The 11,868-nt window shown below is 42.9% G+C and overlaps 1 protein-coding gene across 3 annotated transcripts in view; it reads right to left on the bottom strand.

Moving 5' to 3' along the window:
- The window catches only part of LOC103808894 (histamine N-methyltransferase-like), a 12,034-nt gene extending 602 nt beyond the window's left edge, over positions 1-11,432 (bottom strand). Inside the window, exons 1-6 of one of the 3 annotated variants that reach the window (XM_009081701.1) lie at positions 11,296-11,432; positions 10,154-10,206; positions 6,612-6,719; positions 3,031-3,161; positions 2,367-2,469; positions 1,090-1,113 (exon numbers count right to left, since the gene is read on the bottom strand). In XM_009081701.1, coding sequence (XP_009079949.1) covers positions 1,090-1,113; positions 2,367-2,469; positions 3,031-3,161; positions 6,612-6,719; positions 10,154-10,206; positions 11,296-11,432 — 556 coding nt within the window. Of the gene's footprint in view, positions 1-1,089; positions 1,114-2,330; positions 2,470-3,030; positions 3,162-6,611; positions 6,720-10,153; positions 10,207-11,295 lie in introns of all 3 variants that reach the window. The other 2 variants (XM_009081702.1, XM_009081700.1) reach the window with 2 other exon arrangements.
- Between the last annotated feature and the right edge of the window lie 436 nt (positions 11,433-11,868).

Genomic DNA, 11,868 nt, shown 5'->3' with positions numbered 1-11,868 from the left:
ATGAAATAAACCACCAGAAAAGGACTCAGAAGTAAGAAAAAATGATATTTGAAGACATTTTTGACCATCTGGGATTTTTTTAGCGTTTGTCCTCATTGTGAGCAGGATCCTTCCAGAGCTGGAATGTGTCCTGGGATATGGTGGAGGTGGCTGCCTCCCTGCTCCTGTGCCTTGGGGTCAGTGGCTGCAGGAATGAGTGGACACATTACCTACCCCAGAGTTTCAGCACCTCTCATTGAACCCCCAGCTGAGGCCAGAGCAGTTCACACCTCAAGACGTGTTTTAGGAAGCAAACCAACTAGGTTAGTTGAAAACTCCCTAGTTATGTCTTCACATCTTGATTTTCCCTCAGTCTGCATCTCTGATTCAGCATTTCTACACTTCACATCTTGATTTTCCCTCAGTCTGGGTCTCTGATTCAGCATTTCTGCTGTAAATCATTTTTAAAAGATCACCCAGAATGTGGGTGAACCCAGAACTTCAAGCCTAATGAGCAGCACTTGAAAGTTACTGCTGTAATTCTCCTTAAGTACTAAAACCAGTTTTGCAGTTGCTTTATCTGCAAACAGTTATTTATAGTCAAATAAACAATTTGGTGTTTAGAAGAGGGGGCTACAATATTTTCTTTCACCTGGTGGAAATTGAATGCAGAGCACTAATTGCAGGAAATTTGCTGGTGTCAGTGTTGTGTGACTCAGTGCCATCTCAGAGCTGAGCAATTATACACTACCTGAACGCAGCATTATTATAACAGCTCTCGAAAGGCTCAGCATATGGCACTACTTTTGTTTTCAAGGGGATGTAAACAGATTTTTTAAATACATTAAAAATAACACCACGTTGCTCCTGCAACTCGCCTGCTCTCCCAGCAGGGTCAGGGCAGGAGGAATTGCAACCTCCACTGACTGACCCAAACCCTCTTCTACCAATCCTGCTCCCAGACTGGTTTTTAATTAATGCATCCTGATGTGTTCGCATTGGAGATGACATTACCTTCATTTTTTGAAATGACCTTTGTTCTGCTGATCTTTCAGTATGTCTTTTTTTGCTTCAGTGCTTATTTTCATACCGCTTCTTCCCTTCTCTATTCCCTTGTTTTCCACAAGGTTTTCCCTTTCCTTTCCTCTCTGCTATTCTGAGTCTTGCTCCTCTCCCACTTTCTTGGCCACAGCAATTTCTGCTCCATTCTGCTCCATTCAAAAACACAAAGTTGCCTGACCCAGAGAGGGCTTCAAATAATTTTCATGACCTCAGAATTTTTATCACTTTAATTTTGAATAGGCACATGTTCCTTCCTGTATTCACATTTTGTGAATATCCAAAGGGAGAGGTTAAGCAACTGGAAAAGAGCTTCAGTTAAATATATACAATAGTCTGATATTATGATCTCTTCTCATTCAGCCAAAGAACAAGAACTGTTCTTTAAAATTATTTAAAATACAAATTTCCTATCATGAACTGCTCGAAAACACTTTAAATGAAAAACATTTTGCAGGAAAATAGTTTGTATAAATTCGGTTCAGGGAAGTGTCACTTTGCTGTGGACCCTTTGTAAACAAAAATAAAAGGAACTTCTTCAAGCACGGTGTGCAGAGATAGCCAAATTCAATAAGAAATGAAGCTTAAAACTCTGAACAAATAATGCTTAGCTTCCCTCTAAAATTATCAGATGTGCTTGTTTACACAGCTAAAATTTCCATAGCTTTTGAGGCAAATTAAATGCTTTCTAGAGTCAAATTAAACCCCACCATTGCAGTATCTCTGGCATACCTTGCCCACAGTATTAAAAGATCATTGTTTACTCTGCTCCTGCATTTTCCTGCTGGATTGACCACAGAGAATCTGAGATGTGAACAGCCTAAGAACGCTGTTTTCTACCCAAAATGATGATATTAAGGAAATGGGCAGTTTGAGAAGAAAATGAACCATATGTGCTCTAACACCTGCTGTATGGCACAGCCGAGCCCCGTCGTAGCCGTTCGCTTAATGCCACAAGTCTCTGGGAGCAAGATAATGCAGTGCCCAGCCTGGAAAGCCTTTCACAGCAAACAGCAGAGGCTGAAGGAGCTCCTGTGAGTGAGAGCTGTGGGATGGAGCCTCTCACCTGCTGCAGGGCTTCTGCTGCTCTCCATTGTTGGACAGGCTGTAGGATGGGGAAGGAGGAAGGACAGAGAGCCAGAGAAGGTGGTTTTGTGCCCATGGCACAGGTTTGCTGGCTCATAAAACCTTGGTGTTTACAACTCATGCAGATAGAAACAGCATGCATGTTTCAAAGGATGCTAGTGCATATCTATGGACTGTGCTAAACTCACAGGAATCCCAAGTGTCTTCATGGCTCTTGCCCAACTGAACAGCACTGATGAAGCAGCTCTCACCTGACACCAGGATAACAAGGAGCTTCGCCTGAGATTCCAGAAGGCTGTGGAAATACCGGATAGTTGCTGGGATATCTCTCACATAATACAGCATCTAGAAAAAGCAGAGATGCTTACAGACATACAGTGCTATCCTGGTGACTATTATACCTGGTACCACAAAAGGAATCCAAGTAGGGGCAATCCTGACAGAAGAGCAGCAGCACAAGGCACACCAGCACGATGCCAGGCAGTGGGCTCACAACACAGGCTCCGGGCTGTCACTGCCATGCCTGCTCCCTGGCTCTCCCAAGCCCAAGCTCATGTTCATTCATTAACCTGAGATAAAGAGATTTGCCTTTCTTTACGTGAAGATGGCTTGTAATGGCTTCAGTGAACTTGGAAATACAAAGGCAATTTCATGGAGAGTCAAGGAGCTTTAGAAGACACTAGTTAAAATGTATTGTTAGTTGACTGCCACCCACAGTCTGGTTAATAGGACTACTGTGCTCAAAGCTGCTTTTCATTTTTACAGTTCACTTATGCTGAAGTACTTCAAATTACTGGGAAGCAAACTCACCTTTCTTCCCCTAAGAGTGGATAATGAGGTCACATACTTCATGCATACCTTTAACAGCCAAGTTTTTGACAACATTTAGTTTGCAGAGACTTTTACCTGGATCATGTGAATGAAGTCCCATTTTTTAGACTTCTTTTCTGCATTCATTCGACTTTCATATTCATAAGCTGTCTCCTTGTGCCAGGTAAACTTTATGTTCTCGAGGTTTGATGCCTTAGCCACATGCTCTGAAATATGGGAGAAGGCAGGACAGGGTTATCTCAATTGCAAATATGGGACTGATTTGCACTCAGAGCTTTAATACATCCAAATATCCTATTTAAGCAGAGAGTTTTGGTATTGCTTCAACACAATAGTGGAATATGTAAAACCTTGAGCCCATATGTGAGAAGGAGGCAGTAAAGGGCTTTGTAGGATGAAGTCTTAAGAGGGTCTTTTCCCTTTGCTTCTTCATTTGGGCTTCTCTGGTCTTTACCTGACCTAAAAGGAAAAAAGGAAATAAAATCTTTCCCATGACTGGAGCAAACTGATTTAAAAAATGTTGGCTGGGACAGACAGCTATGAGGAGCACATATCATGTCAAAGAGGAGAAGGACTGATGACCCCATCGCTTGGGTGTCATACAAAACTCATGTGACTGAGCAGAAGCCAGACCATGGTGGAGGGTTTTCCCCAAATAAATACAGGGGCTCAAGGGTGGATCAAAAGGGAGGTTATTGTGAAGAGAAGAACAATTGAAATATTAGAAAGGGAAGAGAAAGCAAATGCTTCTTTCTGAGATTTTGCCACAGGAAGAGGGAAGGAGCAAGGACCCATCTCTTGACGTTCAACTTCTGCTGCCTTGAAATAATTTTTCAAAACCCCACAGTTTTGGCCAACTGCTTCAGGTAAAAGCAATGACTGTTTTAAAGGAAAGACTAGTATAAGGACTGGCACATGGCATGTTTTCAGACCTCAATACAATGCACATCAGCAACTGAGGAAAGCAGAAAACTGGAGAAGTAGCTTGAAAGAATAAGTTAGACTGAGGGCCTTGCTCTTCACTGCATTTCTTTGATTTTTATGGGAGTAAAACGGAGAGATAATTTCATAATTTAGGGAATGCCAGAATACTAATGTCCATCTGCTGGCATATGGAGCTCATCTCACTGCGTTCCTGCCTGGCGCGCGGGATTGCTCCAGGACAAAGCTGGCCCTGATGCGATTCCTGTGCTTCGCTGGAGTTAGCATAAATTTAAAACTTAAATGGCCCAAAGGCAGACTGAGCCTTAGCTACAGAACACATGTTCAAAACAACCTGATTTGCTAAGACCAGTGCCTTTACACCACTAATGACAATGTTTCTCCTTTTGGGCTCTGATTAGGACACAGCCCCGTCAGATAGATGAGAAATGCTCCATCAGTGCTTATCTCCTCTGTTCTGTGGCTGGAAATGGGCCACCCCGTTCAGATGCTGCCACTGGTGCTGTGTTAGCTTCCATTTATCAGTCACTGGCCCCAGTGCTTGCAGTCCAGACTTAATTTGCTCTTATAAACTCAGACGTCATTCAGCAGCAATTCATATCCCCACCACCAATAATCTGGTGCAATCTGGTTCAGCTCTCTTGGTAGACAGTCTGTGAGTAGAAGCTAGAAAGAAAACTGAATTGCTTGCCAGGATGGGCCTTTAAAGACAAATTTTCAGGAAGGGCAAACTCATTATGGGAGTATGGGAAGTTTCTCCCCAAGGATTCATCTGAAGCCATTCTTAAAAGATTTCCTTAAGATTTTCTGAATTTTCTCCTCGCCTCACCCTAGTTTGTTGTCTGGATCTGGTCATGTGCCCTTGATGGGTGCCATCAAAACTGGGCTGCCTGCAGTATTGTGATGACATTGCAGCTCAGCTGTGGGGCCATCAACACTCCAACTACAATCCCCAAAGGACTTCACCTGGTCATGGACCAGGAATGAAGGAAAGCCACAGCCTGGCCATGGGGCTTTGGGAAGAGCCTCCATCGTACACTACAGCCTAACAGAAACCTGAGTTTGTCATCACTGCACATCCTAGTATGAAGTTTCTCTTGTGAGCTTGGTTTCTCTTTCCCAAGGAAAAAGTATCTGGTTAGGCAGAAAACATAACTACTGAATCCTCAGAGGTGCAGATAATGTTTCTAATTCTCTGTGGAAAATCTTGGGGCTCCGAAACCTAATTAATGATACCTACTGGGGACATGATTAATTACCAAATAAGAAAGTTTCAAGAAAGAAATTGAGATGAATATTTCATTTCTAGTTTAGCATAAAACTTAAAATAAGGACAACGTCTTCTATTTTCTTTTACTTTCTTCTGGAAAGAAACTCGCTGAAGTAAGATAGGATTGCCAGTTAGTTGGTGGCAGGTGGTGGGAGCACTTGGAAGAGACACTGCAAATCCAGTCCTACATGGCCCAGACAAGACAGAAATGCCAGGTGCAAGAGTCCAAACTTTCTTATGAAGAGGGCAGATGCTCTGTTCCCCATTCCTCACCATCTCAGCCTGGAGCAATGTAAAAGCTCCTGGGATTTTTCACGAGACATCTTTTTAAAGATCAGGTCCATGTAACACATAGATAGAAAAAGAAATCATGTGTTTCCTGGGAGCCTTTGGTGGTTCCAGTGATTCTGAACTCCCTCACTGCAGGGAGAAAGGGACTGTTTTGTTTTTTTCCTTCAACTTCCACAAGCTGCTTTGTACTAGGAATGCTTCATTTTTAAGGACTTTAGCAAGAGCAAGAGTTGGAGATTTACAGTGTGGTTTTACAGTCTGGTATTTACTATGGTTTGGAGCATTTCCAACAACACAGTCTGTTGATGAGGTTCATTCATTACTGTCACATCCATTCAGCAGCCTCTCCCTGGCAAGATGTGCTCTGCTCAGGGCTGCTCACAGCCCTTAGGGTGTAGCTGGTGTCACCTCCACACAACACCATAATTACCTGTTACTGTGAAGCCTGGTAGGTGTTAATCCAGTGATAATCAGACTGTGGATTGCTATTTAATGCTCACTTTGTAGGGTAATTTGACCAAAGTATCCCTGTTAACACTCAATCCTCCTTGGAAAATGCTTCACTTTCCTTCATGAATGTTGCTCAGACCTTGGGGCTGGTGGAAGCAAACAAGCTCTAAGCCCCAGAGCACACAGCAAAAGTCTTTCCTATCAGTCTTGCTTTCCTTTCCATGTTTTCTAATTCAAAGCATGGTAACTAATTTAGTGCACCACTGTGAGGTTTAGCTATTTGTTGGAAACGATTTTGAAGATGTGAGAGAATTACCATGAGACACTAAAATTTTCCCTTTGATGCTGAGGAAAGATCCTGATTCAGTGCAAGTTGAAGAGGAAAAACTTTCCAAAATGTGGGGATTTTTACTCTATTCCCATACAATCACCCATCACTTCCCACCTTGTTTAGCTTTTAAAGTCTGTCTAGCCAAGCAGTTGCCACACAGAGGTCTTTTCAGTTTGAGAGACTAAGATTTTAATGAGAGTGGATATTTTTGAGAAACAATGACAGGACAAAAGCATTAAATAGTGAATATTTTAACTTTTAAGAGACAGTTTTGAACAGAAAGCATTTGAATGTGGGGTTATCCAGCTTTCAACACTTTTCAGTGTGTTTAGCATACTTAATGTAAATTTAATTTATTTAAAGCAAAATTACCTTTGTACTTGGAGATTTGGTCAGCACTTGGCTCTACCACTTCATTGTTGATGGTGACCCCTGGATATCTGGCTTGTATTTTTGAAAGGATCAGCAGGTCCATCTCACCTAGGGAAGCAACCAGCATGAAACAAAAGATGAAACCAAAGCTCAGGCAAATGTGATCTCCACAACCATCACATCTCCAGTTTTGAAGACTGATTCCTACCATGCCTGTGGCTTGACCTTGTTGTTTCTGGACATGGTCTAATCTCCTAAATGACCCTTACAGTACCAGTTCTGGTGGGCCCAATTCACTAGTGAACCTGGCAGGAATTTTTAGGAGTCAGTAAGAGCCTTTTTAGCTAAGAGCCTCACTGGTTACAAGGAACAGTCATGTGGAGGAGGAGAATATGTGTTTACACTGGAATCAGAGACAACACCCGTGTCTGTTTGTCTTTAGTGTCCTGTGACTTTTCCCAAAAGAATGGTGAATAGTGCACATACCATTTGTATTTATCTAACCCCTGTTTGCATAATACCCCAGAGCTGATTGTACTTTTTTTTTTTTTTTTGAGAAATAGTGATCTCCAAACACTGTTCAGGCCAGCTGTAATTATTTTATTGATGGATGTACCAGTAGACCCAATATTTCAAAATACAGAAGGAGCTCTGGGCCATCTCACCCCATCTGCAATATAGAAAACTCAGGGAGGTGGTATTCCTGACTGAGGCATGACTCCAGGGACAGTATTCCAGTGGCTTGCTCAGCTTTCTTCGAGCTCACTTCTGCATATTTTCCTTGGATAGATTTTAGAAGGAAAAAAGAAAGAGGAATAAATTAAACCAGAAAGAGTGAAACAGAGGGTAACTATGGTGAATAATAGATCCAGGGGTCATGTTACAGGCAGATATTGAGCTGAGTCCTGAAAGATGCACTGGTCCTTGCACACAGCTCCATGTTATAAAATGCCCTACTAATGAACAAAGTTATATACTAGACGGAAGACCTCCCAGCAAGCCCCAATGGCCAGACAGGCCCTTGCTGAAAGACTGTGAAGGGAGGACCTGCACAGCCTCTGCCCATCCTCATGATTTTCAGTGCCCCTGGACTCCCACCTCTTCTATTATACAGAATATTGGAGGTACAAAAGGAAAATAATGGGCAATGTGTTGCTTATTAGAGCCCAGAGAACATAATATAAAAAGTGAGGAAGAGTTCCATCTTTTCAGACTTACATGTCTTTCTTAAAGCAACCAGTAACACCAAAATTTACATGGCATGTGTGGAAACACGTTCTTGGAGGGAGAGAAATTGAATTTCTGAAGCATCAGAAATAGCTGCAGCTTTGCTATCGCTGCAAACCTTGTATTCTGTTAAAAAATCAGAGCAAAGCCAGTTGTCTGCAGACTGCCATGGTGAAATTTAGGAATGGAGAATTTGTAATGAACTACTGCAATAGTTTGATTCTTGGTTGCTTTACCAACGCTCTGTAAAATGCTTTAGCCCTTTGAAAAGGCTGTACAGGTCCTGATAAAAAAAGAATTAGAATTTTTTATTTCCATATGCAGAGAGGTTAATATAGTCCCTTCCACTTTTCTGTGGCCAAACCACTCTTGTATTGTTTTTAACCAAGAAAAGCCACCCCCTCGATTCATAATTTAACCCACAGCCTTAACTGACTTCAGTTAGCTCTTTTATATGCAAACAAGTGTCCTGAGGCATTTTACAGTCAGATCTGTGGCAGCTTGCATTATCAACAATTTGGCAATTAGGCTACCCGAATTATTTAAACTCTCCAACACAATTACCTTTTAAAGGCTACCACTATGTTCACCATTAAGTTTCTAATTAAACATTTTACATAACACTATAGTTTATAGCACAGTTGCTACTTTATAGCAGCATTGATGGCTTTTATGGTTTTTAAAGGTACAGAGTGCTGCTCGCTGGAGTGTGAACTTAATAAGGCAGTGGCTGTAGGTGAAGGCAGGAGCTGTGTATGGGTGGGTGAAATGGGATAGGATGCTGCATCAAATGGTTTACTTGTCTCTTGAGGTGGAAGAGTGGAAAGGAAATGCATTTCTTCCATGATCCATCCCTGTGAAGCACAGGGTTGGAAGGGGCTGGGGCAGCAGGTCCATCACTGCCCTCTGACATCAGCCCTCCTGACTTCCCAAGGACCCATGGTGGGAATAAACCAGTGAGCATCCAAGTTTTGGTGATTGGGGGATTTTTACATCACAAAGTGAGCTTTGCCTGCACGTTATTGATTGAATGTCCATCAGGCCAAATTGGACTGTCCATAGTCAGGGAGTGAAGTACCTCACTAAGTGTTCCTGTTAAAAATATTTCTTCTTGACAGAAAGAATGGTTTCTTTTGTTTTGAGGGCAATGTTTCTGCTCTGTCACACTGTTTTACAACTAATGCCTACATACAATTATTGTATGGAGGAGAGACTGACAAAACTGAGATTAGTCTTTGGCAATGGTATGTCTAGAGCATTTAAACTAAATTAACTATTCATATAAAATTTAAATATGGTGACTTAATGGGCAAAGCAGAAAACATAGGTCTTAAGTCTCATAGAATCATAGAATGTTAAGGGGTTGGAAAGGACTTTAGAGGTCACGTAGTCCCAACCCCCACTGCCATGGGCAGGCACACCTCCCACCAGACCAGGTTGCTCAAGACCTCATCCAGCCTGGCTTGGAACACTGACAGGGTTGGGGCATTCACTATCTCTCTGGGCAACCTGTGTCAGTGTTTCAATCACCCTTGCAGTTAAAAGGTTTTTCCTGATATCTAATCTAAATTTCCTGTCTTTCAATTTATATCCATTGCCCCTTGTCCTATCACTGCAGCTTCTAACAGAGTCCCTCTCCAGCTTCCCTGCAGCCCCTTGAGATACTGGAAAGTTGTATGAGGTCTCCACACAACCTTCTATTTTGGGGGAACTTAAGCAAGAATTTAATGAGAAGATGCCACTTGATCTTATTGGTATTGTTTTTCCACCCCATGAACTTAAGATAAAAGACTTATTTCTTCTGATTTCTTCTGGAGCTTATGTTCAGCTCCAGTGTTTTGTGGGACAGTAACTCCAGGAGGAACCTGTGCATTGACTGTGGTCAGCATATATGTACAGGCAAAGCAGAGTTCAGCTGAGACTGTCACTTAGCAGAGCAGGAGGCTGGAACAGGGAGGAGATACCACCTCAGCAAATAGTTATAGGGGAGAATAATTGCAATTCAAGTAAAAATTTATTATTTTAAGGAATCTAAGACATTATGGCACTTTGGGTTTTTTGCATGGGGCAATTCAAGCTTCTTTTTGCCCTCCACAAATTATGATACAGAAGGAGGTTTCTCATGGAGGAATCAGTGCGGGGAGGCACAAGCTTTCAGATGACGTGGTCACACACCAGCTAACACCACCTGCCCCTTGGAGCTGACTCTTCGAGAAAAGACTTATTTCCCACCCTTCTCATTTCTGCATTTTTTTAACCTCTATTCTTTGGGGAAAACAACTAAAAGCATATCAGTATTGAAGTCAATAGCATACCTGCTCCACCACCAACGCTTAGAACATTGATTGTAGACTTCCCATTTCCAATTCTGAAAAACATTAGTTAAGCATTTTAGGAGAGCTGCCCAGTGGAGAGGTTTACATGCATGATGTGAAGTACTGGAGAGTCCAGGCAGACTAAAATCTGCAGGATAAAACCAAAATGCAATGTGTGCATGTACAGGCACGACTGTGAGCGGGCAGGAGGGATCAGATTCAGAACTCTGCTCTTTGGAGATTCCTGATTTCCAGTTATTTTGGCAATTTGTAGGGAAGTTCTATACAGGCACGACTGTGAGCGGGCAGGAGGGATCAGATTCAGAACTCTGCTCTTTGGAGATTCCTGATTTCCAGTTATTTTGGCAACTTGTAGGGGAGTTCTGCTTTTATTACCAGTACATACAAGCAGAAGCAGGTACATGCCTTCTCCATGCCTGTGCTCTGAGAAACAGAGACCACTCTAGGTTTGGACTGGCAGCCCAAAAACTATTTGTAGAAGTTTTCTGTTTTGCAAAATAGGGAGGAAGAAAGGAGAGTGTAATACTCTTAAAATCCCTGAATGAGGCTTTGGCAGAGCCATGGAACACTGAGCCCAGAGAATATCCTCCCCAGAGTCAGGATTTGACACCAGCTGCTTGCTCCCAAGCCAGTCTGCAAAGCAAGGGGTCCAGCAAAGGACACACACTGGCAGGAAAAGCAGGAGCATTATTTAGCCATGCAAGAGAGACCTTGAATATCACCTGAAAAGATTACTTTTTAAAAGCTGCTTTCTATCAAATTTAATGTTAGAATGTAGTGTCTGTTAGTGCATTTCAGAGCTGATTCAGGGTAAGCTGTATTTGTGCTCAAGGAAACAATGCAGCCTTATCTCCTCCCTGCTAGGCAGGCTCCATTCCAGAGCCACCATCCAGACGTGTGTGCAAATGGAATCTCCAGTCTAGCTCTATCAGAGACCTACAGGACGTGTGTGCAAATGGAATCTCCAGTCAAGCTCTATCAGAGACCTACAGATGGGACAGCCATCAGGGAACAGCAATCTGCCTCTTGCAGGCAGCCCCCTGAGCCCAGCCAAGCCCACCACTGCTGTGGGACCATGCCCCAGCCTGTCCTTCAGCTCAGAGTGGCAACCTCTGTGTTACCTTGCTATCACATCTGGCAGCTGCTTATCCATGAACTCCTTCATGCACTGGTGCTCAGTCGACCTCTCGAGGAAGAGGCGAAATGCCTGGACGTATCTGGCAGGGTCGACGAGTAAGCTCCTCATGGGTGATGCCATGCTGGGTGTTGGAAGGGTGCAGGAAGGGGCAGGTTGCTCCCTGCAGCTTTTCTTTCAGACCTAGAAAAGGAATAAAAAATGCTGGAGGGGAAAAGCCAGCACAAGCCTGGACTTTGCCCCACAGTCTCAACCCTGCTACTGTGCCTTAGAGCGCTTGCAGGAGTGTTACGCAATTCTGCAATAGAGGCTGTAAATTGAGTCCAAGCAGCAAAGGGTAATATATCATCTTTAATCTGTGCAGGGGAAGTGCCAGCATTTTTTAACTGTGCTGACACAGGGCTCTGTTAAAACCCAGCAAAAGGGTCTTTAGATGGTTCTTAAATAAAAGAAAATTTTCCCTGTTTTGTGAAGATATGGAGAGGCTCCAAAGGCTGGGTCTGGATTAGAAGAAAGTGCAACACCCATCTCCAGAGATGCTGGCAGATGTCTCTATCTG

Source organism: Acanthisitta chloris, unplaced genomic scaffold, assembly GCF_000695815.1.
Source record: "Acanthisitta chloris isolate BGI_N310 unplaced genomic scaffold, ASM69581v1 scaffold18079, whole genome shotgun sequence".
NCBI classification, from domain to species: Eukaryota; Metazoa; Chordata; class Aves; order Passeriformes; family Acanthisittidae; genus Acanthisitta; species Acanthisitta chloris.
Note: the sequence above shows the minus strand (reverse complement) of the source record. Positions and strands in the feature narration are given on the sequence as shown.